Genomic DNA, 23,984 nt, shown 5'->3' with positions numbered 1-23,984 from the left:
ATATGCCCGAAAGGCAATATTAAATTAGTTATTAGTATATTTCGTTGTTCATGATAATTGAATATTATCCATGTTAGAATTGTATTGATTGGAAACTCAAATACATGTGTGGGTACATAGACAACACTGTGTCCCTAGTGAGCCTCTAATGGACTAGCTCATTGATCAGACATGGTAAAGGTTTCCTGGCCATAGACATTAGTCGTCATTTGATAACGGGATCACATCATTAGGAGAATGATGTGATGGACAAGACCTAAACTATGAACGTAGCATATGATCGTGTCAGTTTATTGCTATTGTTTTCTACATGTCAAGTATGTGTTCCTATGACCATGAGATCATGCAATTCACTGACGTCGGAGGAGTATGTTGTGTGTATCAAACGTCGCAACGTAACTGGGTGACTATAAAAGTGCTCTACAGGTATCTCCGAGGGTGTTTGTTGAAATTACTATTGTATATGTTTGAGATGATGTCAGGACTTAAAGTTAACTTTCAAGAGAGTGAAAATTTCACTATTGGTGGGGATGAAAATGTGATTAGAGATTATGCAAACCTATTAAACAATGACATAGGTAGCTTCCCCATCAAGTACATGGGTATTCCTGTGAGCTACTCAAACCTTAGAAACTTGGACTCGGGGTTCATCCTGGATAAATACCTCAAACAGTTTGAGGCTTGGCTTGGTAATGCTGCCTCTATGGGAGGTATGCGCACCCCTGCTGGATTCGGTTGTTACTTAGATTTCCCTGTATAATATATCTATGTGGCTTATGAATAAAACTTTAATTGCAAAGTTTTATAACCATAGAAGAAGGTTTTTCTGGCAAGGATGTAACAAGAAGAGAAGATATTACCTTGTTAAATGGAGCATAATATGTAGATCCAAGGATAAAGGGGGACTAGGTGTTAAAGACCTTCGAAAATAGAATATTAGTTTAATAAAGTGGTAGTGGAAGCTTGAAACTCAAGAGGGCTTATGTCAAGATATCGTGTGTCCACGGTACCTTAAAACTAAATCCGTGGCTTCTATGGAGCGTGGATTTTGAGACTCCCGTGTTTGAAAGCCCTTTTAAATTTCAAGAGCCTTTATATGGTTGGTAGGAAGATTGACATTGGGTCTGGAAATATTACTAAAATCTAGAAAGACCCTATCAATGGTTTGCCTCCGTTCCAGGATCAATACCCCCTCGTATTTGAAATTTGTTATGCTCGGGATTACACCATGGAGAAGTTCAGTCCAACTCGCACTACCAGTTTGTTCAGAATAAGATTAAGCAATGACTTGCAAAGCTAGTGTGTGGATATTTGTAGAACCATCTCTGGCATCCAACTGACTGAGACTGGTGATGGAGTGTTTTGGGGGCTTAGTAAAAATGGCAAATTTCCCACCAAATCTATGTATGGATAGTTGAAGAGCCCTTTTAGTGGGTGTCACTATAGATGGATGTGGAAAGCAAAAAATCCTCTCAAAATAAAAAAAATTGGCAACTGTCACAAGATGTAGTGCTCACCAGACATGTCATGAAAAAGAGGAAATGACCTCGAGAACCAAGTCGCTCCTTTTTAGCAATGAGGAAACTTCTAAGCATTTGTTATTTACCTGTCTAGTGGCCAGCGTTGTTTGGCTATTTGTTGCGGTGGTTTTGGGTACTGATCGATGTCCAAATAACTACTCTCAGTATTTTGCGTGGTGTCACACTTTTCTCCCTCGTAGAGAGAAGTATTATACAGTTGTGTTTGAAATATGCCCTAGAGGCAATAATAAATTGGTTATTATTATATTTCCTTGTTCAGTATAATCGTTTATTATCCATGCTAGAATTGTATTGATTGGAAACTCGAATACATGTGTGGATACATAGACAAAATACCGTCCCTAGTAAGCCTCTAGTTGACTAGCTCGTTGATCAAAGATGGTTAAGGTTTCCTAGCAATAGACAAGTGTTGTCACTTGATAACGGGATCACATCATTAGAAGAATGATGTGATGGACAAGACCCAAACTATAAGCATAGCATACGATCATGTCAGTTTATTGATACTATTTTCTACATGTCAATGTATCTGTTCCTATGACCATGAGATCATGCAACTCCCGGGCACCGGAGGAATACCTTGTGTGTATCAAACGTTGCAACGTTACTAGGTGACTATAAAGGTGCTCTACAGGTATCTCCAAAGGTGTTTATTGGGTTGGCATGGATCAAGACTGGGATTTGTCACTCCGTGTGACGTAGAGGTATCTCGGGGCCCACTCGGTAATACAACATCACAACAAGCCTTGCAAGCAATGTGACTAAGGAGTTATCCACGAGATCTTGTATTACGGAACGAGTAAAGAGACTTGCCGGTAACGAGATTGAAATAGGTATGGAGATACCGACGATCGAATCTCGGGCAAGTAACTTACCAAAGGACAAAGGGAATGGTATACGGGATTATATGAATCCTTGACATAGAGGTTCAACCGATAAGATCTTCATATAATATGTAGGATCCAATATGGACATCCAGGTCCCGCTATTGGATATTGACCGGAGAGTGTCTCAGGTTATGTCTCCATAGTTCTCGAGGATGTTATTCATTGTATCCATAGTTCTCCACAGTAGGAAAAACTCGTAGGCATTGTATCGGTGATGGATGATTATGCCGGATGTTATTCATCATGCAACAGTTATAACACGGAGAGATGTGTAACTAGCTCCAGTACGTCAATCTAATGTAGGCATGTATTCCGTATGTAGTCATACGTGCTTAGGGAAAGAACTTGCATGACATCTATTGTCCATTCCTCCCATGGCAGCGGGGTCCTAATGGAAACTACGGGATATTAAGGTTCTCCTTTTAATAAAGAACCGGACCAACGCATTAACACTTAGTGAATACATGAACTCCTCATACTATGGTCATCTCCGGGAGTGGTTCTGGCTATTGTCACTCCGGGGTTGCCGGGTCATAACACATAGTAGCTGACTACAACTTGCAAGATAGGATCAAGAACTCACATATATTGGCGACAACATAATAGGTTCAGATCTGAAATCATGGCACTTGGGCCCTAATGACAAGCATTAAGCATGGCAAAGTAGTAGCAACATCAATCTCAGAACATAGTGGATACTAGGGATCAATCCCCGTCAAAACTAACTCGATTACATGATAGATCTCATCCAACCCATCACCGTCCAGCAAGCCTACGATGAGATTACTCACGAACGGTGAAGAGCATCATGGAATTGGCGATGAAGGAAGGTTGGTGATGACGATGGCGACGATCTCCCCTCTCCGGAGCCCAGAAGGGACTCCAGATCTGCCCTCCAGAAGAAGAACAGGAGGTGGCGGCGCCTCCATATCGTAAAACGCGATGAACTCTTCTCCCTGTTTTTTTCGAACGAAAGAGGCTAAATAGAGCTAAGACTGGAGGTGGTGGAGCAACGTGGCCCCCACAAGCCTGCCAGGCGCGGCCAGGGGGGCCCGCGCCTGGTGGGCTTGTGGGCTCCACGCTCCACTTCCTCCGTTGATTGCGCCGGTATTTTTTATATATTCCACAAAAATTCTCCGTAAATTTCTAGGTCAATCCGAGAACTTTTATTTCTGCGCAAAAACAACACCATGGAAATTCTGCTGAAAACAGCGTTAGTCCGAGTTAGTTCCATTAAAATCATGCAAATTAGAGTCCAAAACAAGGGCAAAAGAATTTGGAAAAGTAGATACGACGGAGACGTACAACTTGTCGGTAACGAGATTGAAATAGGTATGGAGATACCACGATCAAAACTCGGGCAAGTAACATACCGAAGGACAAAGGGAATGGTATACGAGATTATATGAATCCTTGACATAGAGGTTCAACCGATAAGATCTTCATATAATATGTAGGATCCAATATGGACATCCAGGTCCCGCTATTGGATATTGACCGGAGAGTGTCTCAGGTCATGTCTGCATAGTTCTCGAACCCGCAGGGTCCGCACACTTAAGGTTCAGTGACGTTTTCGGTATAGTTGAGTTATAGGTGTTGGTAACCGAATGTGGTTCGGAGTCCCGGATGAGATCCTGGACGTCACGGAGCTCTGGAATTGTCCGGAGGTAAAGATTGATATATAGGAAAGTGGTTTTGGAACTCCGAAAAAGTTTTGAACATTTTCGGTAGTGTAGATGGAGTAACGAATGAGTTCCGGGGGTCCACCAGGTGGGCCCACCCCCCAAAGGTCTCATGGGCTGTGGGACGACGTGGACCATCCCTTAGTGGGTTGGCCGAAGCCTCCACTAAATCCCAAGGCGGATTGGAGGTGGGAAGGAAAGAAACCCAATGGTGGAAAAGGTGGAAAGGGTTTCCAAGTGGAGAGGAGGAATCCTACTCCTAATATGATTGGATTAGGACTCTTCCACCTCCAATTTCGGCAAACCTTGAGGGTTTGAGGCTACCTCCTCCCCTCCCTCCCTCCTATATATACTAGAGGTTTTAGAGGTGAGGGCTAACCCTAATTGCCACGTGCTCCCTCTACTTCTCTCTAGATCTGTTCTTCCTCTAGATCGGTTTTTCAGCAACGCTTAGGCGAAGCCCTGCTGGAATAGATCCACAACCATGCCATCGTGCTGGAGAACTAATCTACCTCTCCGCCCCTCTTGCTGGATCAAGAAGGTGGGGATTGTCATCGAGTTGTACGTGTGCTGAACGCGGAGGTGTCGTCCGTTCGGCACTAGATCGGGATGGATCGTGATGGGATCGTGGGACGGACCATGATGAGATCGCGGGACGGGCTGCGACTTGGATCGCGAAGATGTTCCACTGCATCAACCGCGTTATATACGCTTCCGCTTAGTGATCTACAAGGGTATGTAGATGCACTCTCCCCTCTCGTAGATGATCATCACCATGGATAGGTATTGCATGTCCGTAGGAAATTTTTTGTTTCCCATGCGACGTTCCCCAACAAGTTGGCCTAGCGGTTGCTTGTTGGGCAATTTGGCTTGCTCGTAACCGTGCCACTTTTGAGAAAAAACATACCAAAACCCCTTTTAAATTTGTTTTTTCTATGTGTTCCTTCTTACATTACTGGACATGGCTTCAACTTGGAGATGTTGTTGGAGAAGTGCGCGCTGGTGCTGAGATGACCAGATCAAGCTCGATGCATCTGATGAACTGTGTAACAATACGAGGCGGACCATCGTGGGAGAATGATTGTGCCTCATCTATGATGATGCTAGGGATGTTCTTTTGGCTTAGTGCCTTGTAAAACTTTTACTTTATTTAGCCTATAATAATTAGGCTAGTCTTGCATATTGTTATTGTGTTGTAAGGTTTTCGCCCCATGACGTTCGTCATGATTTTAGGCGAGCGTAGTGGGTTTTCCAGCAGTGTTCGAACTCGCTTCCCCTCTTCCCCGTGAATGTTATCCGAAAACTCTGTATTCGTTCATTTGTAATGGAAAGTGGCATATCCCAGTTAGAAAAACGAGGCTCAATCAATACATCATCAGTTCCACCAAACTCTTTATATCCTTTCTATATTGAGCTATGTTATTCGATTAGAGAAGTGCGGTATCTTTTTTCTTCCGTTGAACGTGCTCTTTTGCTAGTAGATATTTTTTTACAGTTTTGCTAAGTCTCAGTCGACTGAGACTTCGTTATGTCTCGGTCCATGCTATATGCCTTTGATTTTGCATGGTGATGCGCATATTTTTTTCTTGATTTTTTATTTTTATTTTTATATACTATATCACTTGACTGGCTTGATTAAATCTCAGTCGACTGAGACGTAGCGACATCCAAAAATTTATTTAAAAAGAAAAAAAAGAATGATGTAGAAGACCATGAGGACATGACATACACAAAGGCATTGGTCGCACTAGCCGTCTAGCCGTCGCCGTCGCTGGCCGCCTAGCTCGCTCCTCCTCCTGCGGCCACTGGATCAAGCACAAGTGACATATCAAGATTTCTAGCAGGAGGTGGTGTCGCAAACTTACTCATAACTGAAGGTGAATCAAGTGCAGAGATAGATGGCAGTTCCTTACCTGTCCTCGTAGTTGAGGGCAAGACTTTGGTTCTTGGATCTTTCGGATTCCTCATAGTGACCAGCAGACGTAAATCCCAAGTGACTCAGAGAATATAGTTGTGCTTCCCCGGCAACGACGCTAGAAAATAGTCTTGATAACCCACAAGTATAGGGAATCGCAACAGATTTCGAGGGTAGAGTATTCAATCCAAAATTTATTGATTCGACACAAGGGGAAGCCAAAGAATATTCTCAAGTATTAGCAGTTGAGTTGTCAATTCAACCACGCCTGAAATATTTAGTATCTGCAGCAAAGTATCAGTAGCAAGGTAGTGTGACAGCAACAGTAGTAGCAGTAACGAGTAGCAGCAAAGTAACAGCAGTAGCAGCAGAGTAATAGTAGCAGCAGTAGCGACAAAGTAACGTTGCAAGGACCAGTAGGAAAAACTCGTAGGCATTGTATCGGTGATGGATGATTATGCCGGATGTTATTCATCATGCAACAGTTATAACACGGAGAGATGTGTAACTAGCTCCAGTACGTCAATCTAATGTAGGCATGTATTCCGTATGTAGTCATACGTGCTTAGGGAAAGAACTTGCATGACATCTATTGTCCATTCCTCCCATGGCAGCGGGGTCCTAATGGAAACTACGGGATATTAAGGTTCTCCTTTTAATAAAGAACCGGACCAACGCATTAACACTTAGTGAATACATGAACTCCTCATACTATGGTCATCTCCGGGAGTGGTTCTGGCTATTGTCACTCCGGGGTTGCCGGGTCATAACACATAGTAGCTGACTACAACTTGCAAGATAGGATCAAGAACTCACATATATTGGCGACAACATAATAGGTTCAGATCTGAAATCATGGCACTTGGGCCCTAATGACAAGCATTAAGCATGGCAAAGTAGTAGCAACATCAATCTCAGAACATAGTGGATACTAGGGATCAATCCCCGTCAAAACTAACTCGATTACATGATAGATCTCATCCAACCCATCACCGTCCAGCAAGCCTACGATGAGATTACTCACGAACGGTGAAGAGCATCATGGAATTGGCGATGAAGGAAGGTTGGTGATGACGATGGCGACGATCTCCCCTCTCCGGAGCCCAGAAGGGACTCCAGATCTGCCCTCCAGAAGAAGAACAGGAGGTGGCGGCGCCTCCATATCGTAAAACGCGATGAACTCTTCTCCCTGTTTTTTTCGAACGAAAGAGGCTAAATAGAGCTAAGACTGGAGGTGGTGGAGCAACGTGGCCCCCACAAGCCTGCCAGGCGCGGCCAGGGGGGCCCGCGCCTGGTGGGCTTGTGGGCTCCACGCTCCACTTCCTCCGTTGATTGCGCCGGTATTTTTTATATATTCCACAAAAATTCTCTGTAAATTTCCAGGTCAATCCGAGAACTTTTATTTCTGCGCAAAAACAACACCATGGAAATTCTGCTGAAAACAACGTTAGTCCGAGTTAGTTCCATTCAAATCATGCAAATTAGAGTCCAAAACAAGGGCAAAAGAATTTGGAAAAGTAGATACGACGGAGAAGTACAACTTGTCGGTAACGAGATTGAAATAGGTATGGAGATACCGACGATCAAAACTCGGGCAAGTAACATACCGAAGGACAAAGGGAATGGTATACGAGATTATATGAATCCTTGACATAGAGGTTCAACCGATAAGATCTTCATATAATATGTAGGATCCAATATGGACATCCAGGTCCCGCTATTGGATATTGACCGGAGGGTGTCTCAGGTCATGTCTGCATAGTTCTCGAACCCGCAGGGTCCGCACACTTAAGGTTCAGTGACGTTTTCGGTATAGTTGAGTTATAGGTGTTGGTAACCGAATGTTGTTCGGAGTCCCGGATGAGATCCTGGACGTCACGGAGCTCCGGAATGGTCCGGAGGTAAAGATTGATATATAGGAAAGTGGTTTTGGAACTCCGAAAAAGTTTTGAACATTTTCGGTAGTGTAGACGGTGTAACGAATGAGTTCCGGGGGTCCACCAGGTGGGCCCACCCCCCAAAGGTCTCATGGGCTGTGGGAGGACGTGGACCATCCCTTAGTGGGCTGGGCGAAGCCTCCACTAAAGCCCAAGGCGGATTGGAGGTGGGAAGGAAAGAAACCCAAAGGTGGAAAAGGTGGAAAGGGTTTCCAAGTGGAGAGGAGGAATCCTACTCCTAGTATGATTGGAGTAGGACTCTTCCACCTCCAATTTCGGCCAAACCTTGAGGGTTTGAGGCTACCCCCTCCCCTCCCTCCCTCCTATATATACTAGAGGTTTTAGAGGTGAGGGCTAACCCTAATTGCCACGTGCTCCCTCTACTTCTCTCTAGATCTGTTCTTCCTCTAGATCGGTTTTTCAGCAACGCTTAGGCGAAGCCCTGCTGGAATAGATCCACAACCATGCCGTAGTGCTGGAGAACTAATCTACCTCTCCGCCCCTCTTGCTGGATCAAGAAGGCGGGGATTGTCATCGAGCTGTACGTGTGCTAAACGCGGAGGTGTCGTTCGTTCGGCACTAGATCGGGATGGATCGTGATGGGATCGCGGGACGGGCTGCGATTTGGATCGCGAAGATGTTCCACTACATCAACCGCGTTATATACGCTTCCGCTTAGTGATCTACAAGGGTATGTAGATGCACTCTCGCCTCTCGTAGATGATTATTACCATGGATAGGTATTGCATGTTCGTAGAAATTTTTTTGTTTCCCATGCGACGTTCCCCAACAAGTTGGCCTAGCGGTTGCTTGTTGGGCAATTTGGCTTGCTCGTAACCGTGCCACTTTTGAGAAAAACATATCAAAACCCCTTTTAAATTTGTTTTTTCTATGTGTTCCTTCTTACATTACTGGACATGGCTTCAACTTGGAGATGTTGTTGGAGAAGTGCGCGCTGGTGCTGAGATGACCAGATCAAGCTCGATGCATCTGATGAACTGTGTAACAATACGAGGCGGACCATCGTGGGAGAATGATTGTGCCTCATCTATGATGATGCTAGGGATGTTCTTTTGGCTTAGTGCCTTGTAAAACTTTTGCTTTATTTAGCCTATAATAATTAGGCTAGTCTTGCATATTGTTATTGTGTTGTAAGGTTTTCGCCCCATGACGTTCGTCATGATTTTAGGCGAGCGTAGTGGGTTTTCCAGCAGTGTTCGAACTCGCTTCCCCTCTTCCCCGTGAATGTTATCCGAAAACTCTGTATTCGTTCATTTGTAATGGAAAGTGGCATATCCCAGTTAGAAAAACGAGGCTCAATCAATACATCATCAGTTCCACCAATCCCTTTATATCCTTTCTACATTGAAATATGTTATTCGATTAGAGAAGTGCCGTATCTTTTTTCTCCCGTTGCACGTGCTCTTCTGCCAGTTGATATTTTTTTACAGTTTTGCTAAGTCTCAGTCGACTGAAGACTTCGTTATGTCTCGGTCCGTGCTATATGCCTTTGATTTTGCATGGTGATCCGCACATTTTTTTCTTGATTTTTCCTTTTTATTCTTATATACTATATCACTTGACTGACTTGATTAAATCTCAGTTGAGTGAGACCTAGCGAGATTCAAAAATTTATTTAAAAGGTAAAAAATAATGATGTAGAAGACAATGAGGACATGACATACACAAAGGCATTGGTCGCACTAGCCGTCTAGCCGTCGCCGTCGCCGGCCGCCTAGCTCGCTCCTCCTCCTGCGGCCACTGGATCGTCCCGATCCGATCCGACGGCGTTGGAAAGGTAGCAAATTGATCTTGGTAGATTGCGTAATCAAGTACAGAAGACAGGCATCATAGAAGCTGCCGCCAGAACGACCATAACGATAAGGAAAACTCCATTCCCGTCCCCTGCGTTTTCTTTACTCCCCTCTCCCCTGCTTCCTCCCCACTTCCACTCCTCCTCCTCCTCCTCCTCGGTTGGATCTCCGAGATCGAATCCGAGGAATTCCCGATCCTCATAGCCCCGCCATGCGCTCCCGACAACCCCAGCCTCGCGCCCCCCTCCCAGCTCCCTGATCCCATCCGGCTTGTCCCCCAGGGCCGCTGCCGCCGTTGACGCCAATTGGCGCCGGACGGCATGGACTCCGGCGCCAACAGCGTCGGTTCCGTCGGCGAGTCTCCGCCGCCGGTATCCCCTCCTGGTCGCCCGGTCGCCAAGGGCCGCGGCCTCCGCCGGTGGCGCCGTATCCCCCGCGAGCACCACGACGACGAGGGCGGCTCCCCCGCGGGCCCCGTCGCCGCCGCAGCCCCCGCCGACGCTGGCGCTGAGGTGGACCTGGCGCAGCTCCATAAGCGCCGTCTCCCCGTCGGCGCCGACGCGCCCAAGGGGAAGCAGGAGGTGGCGGCCGAGGAGGATAGCCCGGTCGCGTCCGTCGAGTCCAGCTTCGTGCCGCCGGAGGCGCCTCCGTCGCCGTCCCCGGCTACGACTCCGGCTCCGGCTCCGACTAGTCTGGACCCGGATCTTGGCCTCCTGATCGCGTCCGCCGGCTTCTCGGTGGGCGCCGGCGGCGCCGACTCGGACAACAGCGACGACCGGACCAGCAAGTCCTCCACCGCGCTCCCGCGTCACGACTTCTCGCTTGCAGGCTTCGGCCGCGAGCGCGACAGGGGGCGGTCCCGAGCCCCTGGCGCCGCTGCTCACGCCAAGAACCTACGCACCGCACGCGCCCGTGGCGCCGGTGCGCGCGCCGTCTCTGTGGCCTCCTCCACGGTGGAACCGGAGAACTCGCGCTCCAGTGTCGAGTCTGACCTCCGCAGCACTGGCGCTGCTCACGCGCGTAAATCAAGCGCTGGCATCAGCAGTAATGGCGTTCACAAGTTTCTCTACACCGATGGCGACCACAGCGAGGATGAAGCTCCAAGTGAGCACTTGGGGTCTGCAGCAGGATCTTTCTATAAGGAGAATGGGAGTGCAGTAGGGAGAATGGCAATGGGGAATGGTGATTTGTATGCCCATGGTCATGGATTTCATGAAGGGAGCATCAGCAAGGGTGAGAATGGAGGGATCCATTCAGGTCTTGATCCGTACACCGATTCAATGTCGTTGCTTCAGTCAGCACAAGAAGCACTGGAGAATGGTATGATCATATTCCTCTTTAGTTTATTCTCGCAAAATATCCCTTTCACTTTAGCTTGATGCCCAAACGAGTTTGTTCCATTAGGTTGAGCAAGTTTTTGTTACTACTATTTGACATGCAAATCTGCATTTCACATAGTCTACTTACTATCTTAGACCTTAGAGGGTGTAGTTCAGAATTTCAACTACTGCTGAGTATTTTTTTTTCAGCTACCATTTTGAGATTAAACTGTTTGGTTTCCGAAAACAGGCTACTTTATTAGCTGGAAACATCTGAACACTTGATGCATTATAGTGATCAACAATAAATGGGAGAGCACATGCATCCATTATGTCTGTACATGATCCTAGATACTAATTTTTGTCAACTTTAATCCACTTTGACCTCATGCTGCGTTCATACCAAGTGTTGTGGATTCAGTAACATGTCAATTCTGAAGAAAACGTATCATCTTCAATAACCATTATTAGAGCAGAAGTGCTCATTCTCCTAACCTGTTGCTGCTGCTTCGCTCTCATGTTGGATCTGCAAGGTGTGGTTACATCAGTCTCTTTCTCTTCTTGGTACTCCACCACCCCACCCATATGCTTGGCCCCTCTGATGCAGTGACTTCTTGTCCAATGTGCACACGCATGCCAGTTAGATGTGAGGTTTCTAGTTGTGCACAAGTCATCTTTTGGCCATTCCGAAAAAAGAAACCAGCTTTGCATTTCCTGCCTATTGATTGCACAGAAAACCACAGTTGAATTTAATTTGTTAAGCCTTGTCAAGTGGGGAATCTAAATGCTGATTTATTTTCGTTTCTCTCATGGAAGCGTGGCGATAGTGAGTCATATCATTAACAGATTTGAGATGGAAGAGAGGTTGATGATTTAGTAACCCATTTTCATCAACATGTCCAGCTTGTAGTAAGAATTGACATGGAAGAGAAGAAGAGAAGTTGATCTCTGATAGGCCTGGTGAAGAAGAAATTACTTGTAGTAACGGAGATGATGAACTTCCAGCTAAATTTGGAGCAGACATTATTGCGAGCTAGAAGTTAGGACAAATCGATGCTACTTAGCGATGTGAACGTGTCAGTTGTGGCGTGAATACACAGGAATGGTTTCGGAAGAGGGAATGGAGGCTATGGTTGTTATAATAATATAATGGCCACAGGGGAGGGCACGTCTCCACTTTTCAATGAGCTTGCTCCCATGGAAAAAGCAAACCTGGTGTAGAACTTGGCTCACATTATGTTAGGACATCCTGCCAAAAGAGTGCGTTCACGATGATAACAATGCTTGTTTAAAATGGAATACAATATGCATGTTCTTTTTTGCTGTTTAACACATCAAACTATCAACAGTTAAGTGGTGACTTGGTGAGTTGATCAATGCGTTAGCTCAATGCTCTGGCAATTAATTACCGCCGTTGTGGACTTTCCCATTTCGTGAGAAAAGATCCCTTGTATTTTACATCATTATGTTCTCTGTGGCATTTTTTTAATGTATATTTCATATCAGATCAAGTGGTCTGCTTCATCTCCTAGTTTTAAGAAAGAAAATTTGTACACTGCAGTCCGCAAGCTTATTTCCTAGTAGTTTCAGTAGCAGCCATTATAGCATAAAAAAAATGTGTAAACGCATCTGCTTACCCTGCATGTTCTCGGAAGTTTCCTTAGTCCATTTTCTGTTGAAAATTCGTGAGTGCTCTGTTGCCGTATCATTGCAGTTGGACGAAAATGTTATGTTGAAAACATGAAATCTTTATTTGCTTCAATCAAAGTGTTGTTTTGCAATAACTGTTTGCTTCTGCATATTTCTGCAGAGCTCCAAATGTTTGTGGAAATTGGGAAAGAAAGCAGTGACAATTCCACGGACATTTACAATGAAAATGAATGGATCAGTTCACCCAATTGCGAATATTTTTCAGAAGAAATAAGTGAAAAGTTGAAGCTTCTAGAGTCCAAACTGGAAGAAGCTTCCCTTCTTATCGATGAGAAGGATTCAAGAATACTTGAACTTGATACACTCAACCAGACACAACCAAGAGAAGCAGCTCTATACAATAGCAAGCTGCTGTCCCTACAGTCTGAAGTTGATCAACTGCTCATGGAGAAGATGGAGGCCGAGATCCAGTGCTTCATCCTGAAAAGAGCTTCAGAAGCTTGGCAACCCCAGACCGAGGGTCAGGGCACTCTTCATGAAGCACAGAAGTCTCTGTCGGAGGACCATAAACAGCTGGAGGTCAAGCTTCGGCACACCGAGAATAGAGCAAGGACGCTAGAGGAGATGGTTGAGAAGCTAGAGTCACAGTGCAAAGAGCTGTCGAACGCTTCAGAGGTCCTGAAGCTGCAGGCCGGAGCAAGTCGAGCTTCGCTTTTTTGTTCCGTTCAGTTAGTGCTGCTGTGCGTCGCCGTGTGGACATTCGTGGCGCGGTTCTTGCCCACTCCTCCCGAATTTGTACCTACTTGATGAGGTTAGAAAGTTTCTCTGCGGATGAGCCTCTGTGTAGACATTATTGAAAAGTTACTTCATGTAATCTATTAGGCATTTGGTGGCCTTATAAATTTTCTGTTTGTAACATCAACTCAGATTTTGTTAGTTACCATCACTTTACTGTACTTATTCACAAATCTTCTTGCTGTTTCTCTCTTCTCTGTATCCTGGAAATGTTAATGAAAATTACAATATCCCAGTGTAAGAGTGTCCATGCTGCCATCATCTTCTATGCTCCTGTTTGGGTGTTCTGTGAAAGTCATGAAGATTGTTCCAAATATCGGCCAAGTATTTGGCATCTCAGTCAATTGCCTCAGCACCCAACCAATATGGTATCAGTTACAGATATCCTGAACATTGCATGAAGTAGTAAGTAGTACTTCCTTCGTTCATAAATATAAGTCTTTCTAAAGATTTTACTACACTCTAAAATATATTTATATACATCCATATGTATTTCGTAGTGAAATCTCTAGAAAAATATACATTTAGGGATGGAGGAAGTACATTTTTTTCTAGGGCACACATACCGAACATAAATATTTCATGACAAAATATAATACATTTTCCCCTCCACACTTTGGTACGTAATCAAATTGACAATAAAAAGGATGGTAAACTAGCGGGATTGCGAACAGAATATGTGTGCCCTTGTTGTGACCCATGTCAATTGCCTGTAAAAGGAGGGGATTTTTTTTAAGAGTATAACTATAGATGTTGAGATTGGTTTATCTAACGTGCATGGATCCACTGTCCGTGGTTGCTTTTAAGATTTATGTAACTTTTTTGGTGTTGTCACAATTTATCTCATTCCAATATATTTTCTTTGATTTTTTTTTCTTGTTCCGCTGTCTGTGCACTTTGCAACAAGATAAATTTTGTAAACAGGTTGAGTCAAAAAAGCAACACGGATCTCAAAGCAATCATGGACGGTCGATCTATGCACAGAATATCCCGTGTACAGTAAAATTGCTTTTTCTACTATTGGTGTAAGAGATTAGGGATGTAAACGGCGCGATAAACACCACCGAGTAGGGATGTAAACGGCGTGATAAACGGCACCGCAAAACTTTTCTACTATGGGTGTAAGAGATTAGGGATGTAAATGGAACGCCGTTTACGTACCTAAAAGAGAGAGATAAAATCATTCATGTGGCACTGAATAAACACGCGGTTGCACTACTTGTCCAGATCAATCTTTCACCATCTCACATACATACATACTCATGATGGTACGTCATCAGCGTATACAGAACTAATGAAAACACGGCGGATTACAACAGCAAAGCCGCTCCGGCCGGCACGCAGGCAGGCAGGGGAGACGGACGGATCAGCCGAAGAAGGGAGGGTCGTATCCGTTGCTGGTGGTGGCGAGGATGTAGTAGGCGACGATGTGGCCGATGGAGCCCCATGCGAGGACGTCGACGAGGTTGAAGCCGACGGGGTCGTTGGACTTGAGGATCCCGGCGAACTCCTTGGCGCGCTCGTCGCCGGCCTCGAAGTGGGTCTTGCCGTTCTGCTCGGGGACCTGCTTCGCCACGTTCTCCCGCTGGAAGTTGAAGAAGACGAAGCGGCCCATCACGAGCGACAGCCCCGTGCTGAGGCTGATCACCACCGACGGCTCCAGCGCGGCCCGCGCCGCCACGGACCGCCGCGCCGGCGGTGAGACCCCCCGGAACGAGGCCGCCGCGCGCGGGGACGGCGCTAGGCGGAGCCCGGCCACGGCGGGCGGGGACAGCACGGCGGCGGTGGAGGTGGCCATGGTCCTCACTCCTCCTTCGGAGCTGGAGCTGTGTGGGTGGGTGGGTGCTCAGGGACCAACGCGCCGCGAGTCCTTGATCTCGGTAGGGCGGGCGATACGTACGTGGTGGTTGGCGGTGTGGGTATATAGGGGGGTGGTGACGTGGGGGATATGGTGGGGGCGCGGGAATGCGAGGTTAGTGGTGCAGGGGAGCGGGATTTCGTGGTGTGCTCATGGCGTGTGGCCATTGGAGGGTGCTGGATAAGGTATCTGAGCCATGCTTTTTTCCTTTCTTCTCTTCTCTTCTCACGGTAAGTCAGCAATGCATCGTGTCACTTGTGTGCCCCTCGAAAGTTACATGTGTAGAGGAACCAGATGCAATTCTCGATGTATTAATCGGGTGCAAGCACACGTATATATGATGTATAAAGTGGGTCATAATCTTAACTATACAAGAAACTAGAAGGGGGTCAGGTATACAAGAGACATGTGAAACATACTCCCCCCCCCCCCGGCAGTCGAAGCGTCACCGGTGCTGACGCAAAGACTAGACCGAAAATCTTCAAACGACGCCGTAGGCAAACCCTTGATCATGATATCTGCAAATTGTTGGAAAGTAGGGACCTCTGAAACACGGACATGGCCAAGGGCCACCTGTTCCTGAATAAAATGAATATCCAGCTCAATATGCTTGGTCCGACGATGATGAACGGGGTTAACAGAGAGGTAGACGACAGACACGTTGTCGTAGTAGACCACCGTGGCCTTATCAACAGGACACGAGAGCCCGAGAAGTAACGGGCGAAGCCACGAACACTTCGGCGACGACGTTGGCCATGGCGCGATACTCAACCTCCACACTGGAACGGGAGACTGTAGGCTGTCGCTTGGACGACCAAGAGATGAGCGATGGTACAAGGAAGACATAATACCCCGAGGTGGAGCGGCGAGTGTGTGGGCAGCCGGCCCAGTCGACATCTGAGTAGGCAGTGATGTCGGTGACGGTGGAGGCGTGCAACGTGATGCCAAGATCCATAGACCCCTAAATGTACCGAAGAATCCGCTTCACTGCAGTCCAGTGAGCATCCCGGGGACATGCATATGAAGGCACACCTGCTGGGCTGCATACTGCAGCTCCGGTCGAATGAGGGTAAGGTACCGAAGAGCACCAACAATAGTCCGGTAGAAAGGTGCATCGGGAGCAAGTGACCGTCAGCTACATGGAGCTTGGCCTTCGTATCGACCGGCGTAGATGCAGGTTTGCAATTAAGCATCCCGAGTGGTCTAGAAGCTCATGAGCCTACTTCCGCTGATGGAGAAAGAAGCTGTTGTCGCGACGCACCACCTCAATACCGAGGAAGTAGTGCAAAGGACTGAGGTCCTTGATGGAGAACTCAACGCGAGGATGATCAGTGAGCTAGCGGAGTAGGCCAGGCGTGCATGCCGTTAGGATGATGTTGTCGACGTAGACAAGCAATATGCCATGTCAGCGCCCTGGTGGTAGACAAACAACGAAGCATCGGAGCGTGTGAGACGGAAGCCAAGTCGGTGAAGAAACGCCGCGATGCGCTAGTACCAGGCACGGTGAGCCAGCTTGAGCCCATATAGTGAGCGTGAAAGCACGCACACATGATCCGGGAGGGTCGGACACAGATCCCCTTAGGCTGCTGACAGAACACCTCCTCGTCAAGATGACCATGAAGGAAGTTGTTGGAGACATCCATGTGATGCACTGGCCATGCACAAGACACCGCAAGTTGTAGAACGGTCCTGATCGTCGCTGGTTTGACAACGGAGCGAAGGTGTCGGTTAAGTCGATGCCAACACGCTATCGAAAACCACGGACAACCCAACGCGCCATGTAGTGGTCCAGAGTGCCATCCTGGCGGAGCTTGTGCTAGAAGACTGATACGTCTCCATCGTATCTACTTTTCCAAACTCTTTTGCCCTTGTTTTGGACTCTAATTTCCATGATTTGAATGGAACTAACCCGGACTGACGCTGTTTTCAGCAGAATTGCCATGGTGTTGTTTTTGTGCAGAAATGAAAGTTCTCGGAACGTCCTGAAAATTTACGGAGAATTTTTCTAGAAAATATGAAAAATACCTGCGCAAAGATCCACCAGAGGGGGTGGGCCAGTGGGCCACAAGCCCTGTTGCCGCGGCCACCCCCTAGCCACGGCAACCAAGCTTGTGGGGCCCACGTGGCTCTGCCGCCCCCAATCTCAGCTCTATAAATTCACTTTCGCCTAGAGAAAAATAAGAAGAGAAGATTTCGTCACGTTTGCGATACGGAGGCGCCGCTACATCCTGTTCTTCATCTGGAGGACAGATCTGGAGTCCATTTTGGGCTCCAGAGAGGGGAAATCGTCGTCATCGTCATCATCAACCTTCTTCCCTCTCCAATTCCATGAAGCTCTTCATCGTTCGTGAGTAATCTATTCGTAGGCTCGCTGGGCGGTGACGAGTAGGATGAGATCTATCATGTAATCGAGTTAGTTTTGACGGGGATTGATCCCTAGTATCCACTATGTTCTGAGATTGATGTTGCTACTACTTTGCCATGCTTAATGCTTGTCACTAGGGCCCGAGTGCCATGATTTCAGATCTGAAATTATTATGTTGTCACCAATATATGTGTGTTTTAGATCCGATCTTGCAAGTTGTAGTTACCTACTATGTGTTATGACCCGGCAACCCCGGAGTGACAATAACCGGAACCACTCCCGGTGATGACCATAGTTTGAGGAGTTCATGTGTTCACCAAGTGCTAATGCGTTGTTACGGTTCTTTATTAAAAGGAGAACCTTAATATCCTGTAGTATCCTTTTGGACCCCGCTGCCACGGGAGGGATGGACAATAGATGTCATGCAAGTTCTTTTCCCTAAGCATGTATGACTACACACGGAATGCATGCCAACATCACATTGACGAACGGGAGCTAGCCACATATCTCTCCGTGTTATAACTGTTGCATGATGAATGTCATCCAAACGAATCACCGACCCATTGCCTACGAGTTTGTCCCACTGCTGCTGTTACCGTTGTTACTACTGTTGCTGCTACTGTTACTTGCTGATGTTGTTACTTGCTTTGCTCTGCTGCTGCTACTATTGTTGCTACTTGCTACTGTTGTTACTACTGTCGCTTGCTACTGTTGCTACTTGCTATGGCTGTCACTACTGCTGTTCCTTGCCACTGCTGTTACTCGTTACACTGCTGCTACCTGCTACAATTTTGATTCGCTGGTCGTTGACGGGAACATACAATTTCCGTCAACGGGCAACTTCTGGCGCCATTGATACGACAGTTAGGAATAGTCTACCATCAACAGATCGTTTCTGACACCGTTGTTATCATACTACTTTGCTGCTGACTCTTTGCTTGCAGATACTAATCTTTCAGGTGTGGTTGAATCTGACACATTCAGCTGCTAATACTTGAGAGTATCCTCTCACCTCCTTTTGGCGTATCAACAAATTTGGGTCGAATACTCTACCCTCGAAAACTGTTGCGATCCCACGCGCTGGTGGGCCATCAACAACATTCTTCTAGTTTCGTTGCCGGGGAGTGCTAGCAGCATTCTTCTGGTGCCGTTGCAGGGGAAGGTCTGTTGTCACAGAGACAACATTCTTCTGGTGCCGTTGCAGGGGAAGGTCTGTTGTCACAGAGACATCATTTTTCTGGCGCTGCTGTCGGGGAGGCATCAAGTCAGGAATAGTTGGACGTCAACAACATTTTTCTGGCGCCGTTGCCGGGGAAGTATTGCTATATTCTCTGAGTCACTTGGGATTTATATGTGCTGATCACTATGAAGAATCTGAAGGATCTGAAAACCAAAGTCTTGCCCTCAACTACGAGGGGAGGTAAGAAACTGCCATCTAGCTCTGCACTTGATTCACCTTCAGTTATGAGTAAGTTTGCGACATCACCTCCTGCTAGAAATCTTGATATGTCGCCTGTGCTTCATGATGCTTATGATACTATGCCTGATGATGCTATGCTTGATACTGCTAGAGATACTATGCCTGATACTGCTAGAGATGCTATGCTTGATACTGCTTTGCCTGATGATGCTAGAGATGCTATTTTGCCTGATGATGTTATGCTTGATACTGCTAGAGATGCTATTTCGCCTGATGTGACACTAGGGGTATTCCTTGATGCTCATATTGCTAGAGTTACTGCCAATGCTCGTGATGCTTCTGAAACTGCCGATACTATTGAGATAGAACCTGCTTTTGCTCCTGCTAGATCTAGCTCTCCTAGATATTAATTGCCTGATATACCTGAGGGTTACGTTATGGAGGGAGTGATAGCTGAGGATTTTCTTGCGTGTAAGGATGCTTATGACGCTGAGAAATTACTTCTCAAGTGGAAGGAAAAATCTCTGAAAGCTAGGATGAAATACGACCCGAAGTTTGCCACTTCACCTATCTTTATCACCGATAAGGATTATGAATTCTTTGTCGATCCTAAGATAATCTCCCTAGTCGAATCTGATCCTTTCCACGGTTATGAGTCTGAGACGGTCATAGCTCATCTTACCAAACTACACGATAGAGCTACCCTTTTCACTAGTGAGGAGAAGATCCGCCACTACTATATCCTTAAGTTGTTTCCTTTCTCTCTAAAGGATGACGCTAAAGCCTGGTTCACTTCTCTTGCTCCTGGATGTGTGAGTAGTCCCCAGGATATGATCTATTACTTCTGTGAGAAATATTTCCCTGCCCATAAGAAGCAAGCTGCCTTGCAGGAAATATATAACTTTGCTCAACTCAAAGAAGAGAGTCTCCCACAAGCTTGGGGGAGGCTCGTCCAGCTACAGAATGCTTTGCCTGATCACCCTCTTAAGAAGAACGAGATACTTGATATCTTCTATAACGGACTTACCGATGCTTCTAGAGACCACCTAGATAGTTGTGCCGGTTGTGTTTTTAGGGAACGAACTATAGAACAAGCTAAGACTCTACTGAATAACATCTTGATCAACGATAATGCTTGGACTATTCCCGAACCACCTCCTAAGCCAACCCCAAAGAAAAGAGGTATTCTATTCCTCAGTCCCGAAGATATGCAAGAAGCCAAGAAATCTATGCAAGAGAAAGGCATTAGATCTGAAGATGTCAAAAATCTACCACCTATCGAAGAGATCCATGGTCTCGATAACCCGATACAGGTAGTGGAAGTAAATTCTCTGCGTACGTTTGATGAGAGTGGTATTCCTTTTGATAAACCTGCTAGCCTATGTTTTGATGAATTTGAAACTTTGTTGCCAAACAATAGAGTTTCAATGATTATGTTAGCAGACATTTGGAACAAAGTACTCGTATGCTTAGCCACTTAAGTGCTTGTGTAGACAGAAATGTCAATGATTTGAAGCTTCTGAGTAAACATGCCTTTATGATTACTACTCAGGTAGAACAAGTACTTAAAGCTCAGAATGACCTGCTCAATGAATTAAATGACAACTCCGTCAAAGTCATTACTAGAGGAGGCAAAATGACTCAGGAACCTTTGTATCCTAAAGGTCATCCTAAGAGAATCGATCAAGATTCTCAAGGAATTAATGCAGATGCACCCAGTCATCCTAAGGAGAAGAAGAAGGATGATAGAAACCTGCATGTTAGTTCACCAAATACTGTCGCACCTGAAGAACCAAATGATATTTCTGCGTCTGATGCAGAAACACAATCTGGTGATGAACATGAACCTGGTGACAATATGGACAGCGATGTTCATAATGATGTTCAACCTAGCAATGATAAGGATGTGGAGATTGAACCTACAGTTAATCCTGATAACCCACAACCTAAGAGATATGATAAGAATGACTTCACTGCTAGGAAGCATGGTAAAGAAAGAGAGCCATGGGTCCAGAGACCTATGCCCTTTCCTCCTAAGCCATCCAAGAAAAAGGATGATGAGGATTTTGAGCGCTTTATTGAAATGATAAGACCCGTCTTTTTGCAGATGCGGTTAGTTGATATGCTCAAAATGTCTCCATATGCCAAGTACATGAAAGATATCGTGACTAATAAACGGAAGATACCAGATCTTGAGATCTCCACCATGCTTGCCAATTACACTTTCAAAGGTGGAACTCCTAAGAAACTTGGTGATCCCGGAGTGCCCACTATACCTTGCTCCATTAAAGGAAACTACATAAGAACTGCCTTATGTGACCTTAGAGCTGAAATTAGTGTTATGCCTCTCTCTCTGTATCGTAGACTTGAATTGGATAAGTTGACACCCACTAAAATTTCTCTGCAAATGGCCGAGAAATCAACTGCTTTCCCTGTCGGCATTTGCGAGGATGTGCCTATTGTGGTTGCTAACACCACTATCTTAACAGACTTTGTTATCTTGGATATTCCCGAGGACGATGCCATGGCAGTCATTCTCGGAAGACCCTTTTTAAACACTTCAGGGGCTGTTATAGATTGCAACAAAGGCAATGTCACTTTCCATGTCAACGGTAATGAGCATACCGTGCACTTTCCGAAGAAACGATATCAAGTACATTGCATCAATGCTATCGAAAAAACTTCAACGATTCTTATTGGGAGCTTTGAATGTCCTATTCCTCGTGTCAAGATGAAGTATGAATTGCTTGTTGGGGAGATTCATATCCCCATTGAGGTGACTTACTGGCTATTCGAAAATTCTCCGTTCTCTTTTGCGATTCGAGAAAGTTTTGTCATAAGGATTTCATCAACCCCATTGACGGATTTCTTTCGATGTCCATGAAATGGATGAACCAAAGAGTCACATACCTCTGTTTAAAGCTTTCACTTTCTTTTGCTTAGAAGAAAAATGATAGATTTAGTTTACTTTTTCCTATTTTCTGTTTTAGCGTCCCGGAGAAAAATACCTCGAAAATAAAAGTTCTCCGATGGTCCTAAAAATCTAGTATGATTTTTTCTGGAATATTTGAAAAATACTAAGACAAAGAGCTGGCCTGGGGGACACCCTAGTGGGCCACAAGCCCTGTCACCGCGGGCTACCCCCTGGTCGCGGGGAGCAAGCTTGTGGGGCCCACAGGGGCCCCCTCCACTCATTCCAGCTCCTATCCTCTTCTTCTTCCTCCAGAAAAAATTGTTTCGCAGCTCAAACCCGTGTTCTTGCTCATTTGGCTGTGATTTTCGATCTCCTTGCTCAAAGCACCATTCTCCGAACCGTTTTGGGGAAATTACTCCTTGGTAAGTGACTCCTCCATTGGTCCAATTAGTTTTTGCTCTAGTGCTTTATCCTTCGCGTATTCTTGCTACCTTGGTGACCTTGTTCTTGAGCTTGAAATGTTGATTTTAGCTGGTTCCAAGTAGTTTTAGCGCGTGATACGGTCTCTAGGCACTAGTAGGAGTAGTTGCTACGAGTTGGGTTAATCCTTACTCACTTTTCTTTCGAAGTCTCTAAAAATTTCAGAATTTTTCAGAGCTAGAAAAGGAAAAAGATGAGGAGGTTCTTGAGAGGATCTTCAAGCCGTAACCCCAAGGAGGATGAGAAGAACCTCCCCAAGTACGTGGTTCCTCGAGTCACGGAAGTTCGAGCGTGCGAATGGCCAAGTGATGAATTTTTACGCGCCGCCGGGCTTTATGAAGACTTTTATCACTCGGTGGAGAACGCAAGTCTTACCGCGTTCGTTGAAGATAAGTGCTCTCAATACCTCCTCCTCACCAATATTTTCGTTCAAAGCTTCAACTTTTATCCGAGGAAGAATCCTCCCATGGTTGAGTTCATGTTGTACGATATCCCCCAGTGCATGACACTACAGGATTTTTGCAATGCATGCAAATTACCTTATGTTGGGGATATTCATGATCCTCGTCCACGGGACTTGGAGGATTTCATTGGTACTATTGTTGTTGGAGAGGAGAGAGGAGTGTCTCGCGCTAGAATTTCTAGCATACATTTTCCTGTGCTTCGGTACTTCTCATTGTTTGTGGGAAATGTCTGATTGGCCGTGGGGAGGCTGGATCACTTAGCTCTCCAGACCTTGCGGTTCTGCGCGAAAGCCTTTATAACACTAAGACCTATATCCTAGGTGCTATAGTAGCTCAACGGTTGAACACAAACCGTTCCAAAGGTGTCGTCTATGTAGGTATCTATGCTACTCGTCTTGCTAGACACTTTGAGATACCCATTAGACTTCGCGAGGAAGAAGAGATGCTTCTTCCTGGGAAATATATGGATTATGACAGCATGGTTCGCCATGATTTTCTGGATAGAGATGCTAGTATACGGATGATTTATAACCTGGTATTTAGTCAGGGTACCCGAGAGACTATTACTATGCCTGCTCCTTCTTTGTTCGATCTTCATGCAGGCATGTACATTATTATGCCCTCGGACATCTACGCATATTGGGGCTTGGCCCAACCACAGGTGCCCGTGCCCGAGCCGCCAGTCGAGTACCAGACACTAGTTTATCAGTGGGAGCCAGAGGAGCTCACACAACAGTGGCATCCACAGTCTGCTCCAGAGTACCCCGGAGCTGGATATTTCCCACCTTGGGAGTAGACCAAGCTAGGCCAAAAGCCTAAGCTTGGGGGAGTACGTGTTCTCACCGACCTTACATTCATGCTTATGCTTTTACTTTGTTAGTCGATGCTTACACTTTGCCACTGTATTATCCATGCTAGTTTATTTTCGTCTTCTTGTTTTCTT

At 45.9% G+C, this 23,984-nt stretch overlaps 2 protein-coding genes across 2 annotated transcripts; one reads left to right on the top strand and one right to left on the bottom strand.

The window, feature by feature from the left end:
- The first annotated feature begins 9,828 nt into the window (after window positions 1-9,828).
- LOC123399222 (WPP domain-interacting protein 2) lies at window positions 9,829-13,781 on the top strand. Its single transcript, XM_045093649.1, has 2 exons — window positions 9,829-11,096; window positions 12,906-13,781. The coding sequence occupies exons 1-2, from the start codon at window positions 10,097-10,099 to the stop codon at window positions 13,550-13,552; spliced, it is 1,647 nt and encodes a 548-aa protein (XP_044949584.1). The 5' UTR covers window positions 9,829-10,096; the 3' UTR covers window positions 13,553-13,781.
- Window positions 13,782-14,705: 924 nt separating this feature from the next.
- Window positions 14,706-15,433, bottom strand: LOC123399223 (photosystem I reaction center subunit V, chloroplastic). The gene has a single exon (XM_045093650.1). It carries the CDS (start codon window positions 15,336-15,338, stop codon window positions 14,907-14,909), a length of 432 nt encoding a protein of 143 aa, XP_044949585.1. The 5' UTR covers window positions 15,339-15,433; the 3' UTR covers window positions 14,706-14,906.
- Window positions 15,434-23,984: the final 8,551 nt, after the last annotated feature.

The sequence above is a fragment of the Hordeum vulgare genome, chromosome 5H (genome assembly GCF_904849725.1).
Source record: "Hordeum vulgare subsp. vulgare chromosome 5H, MorexV3_pseudomolecules_assembly, whole genome shotgun sequence".
NCBI classification, from domain to species: Eukaryota; Viridiplantae; Streptophyta; class Magnoliopsida; order Poales; family Poaceae; genus Hordeum; species Hordeum vulgare.
This window is presented reverse-complemented; position numbering and strand designations above follow the sequence as displayed.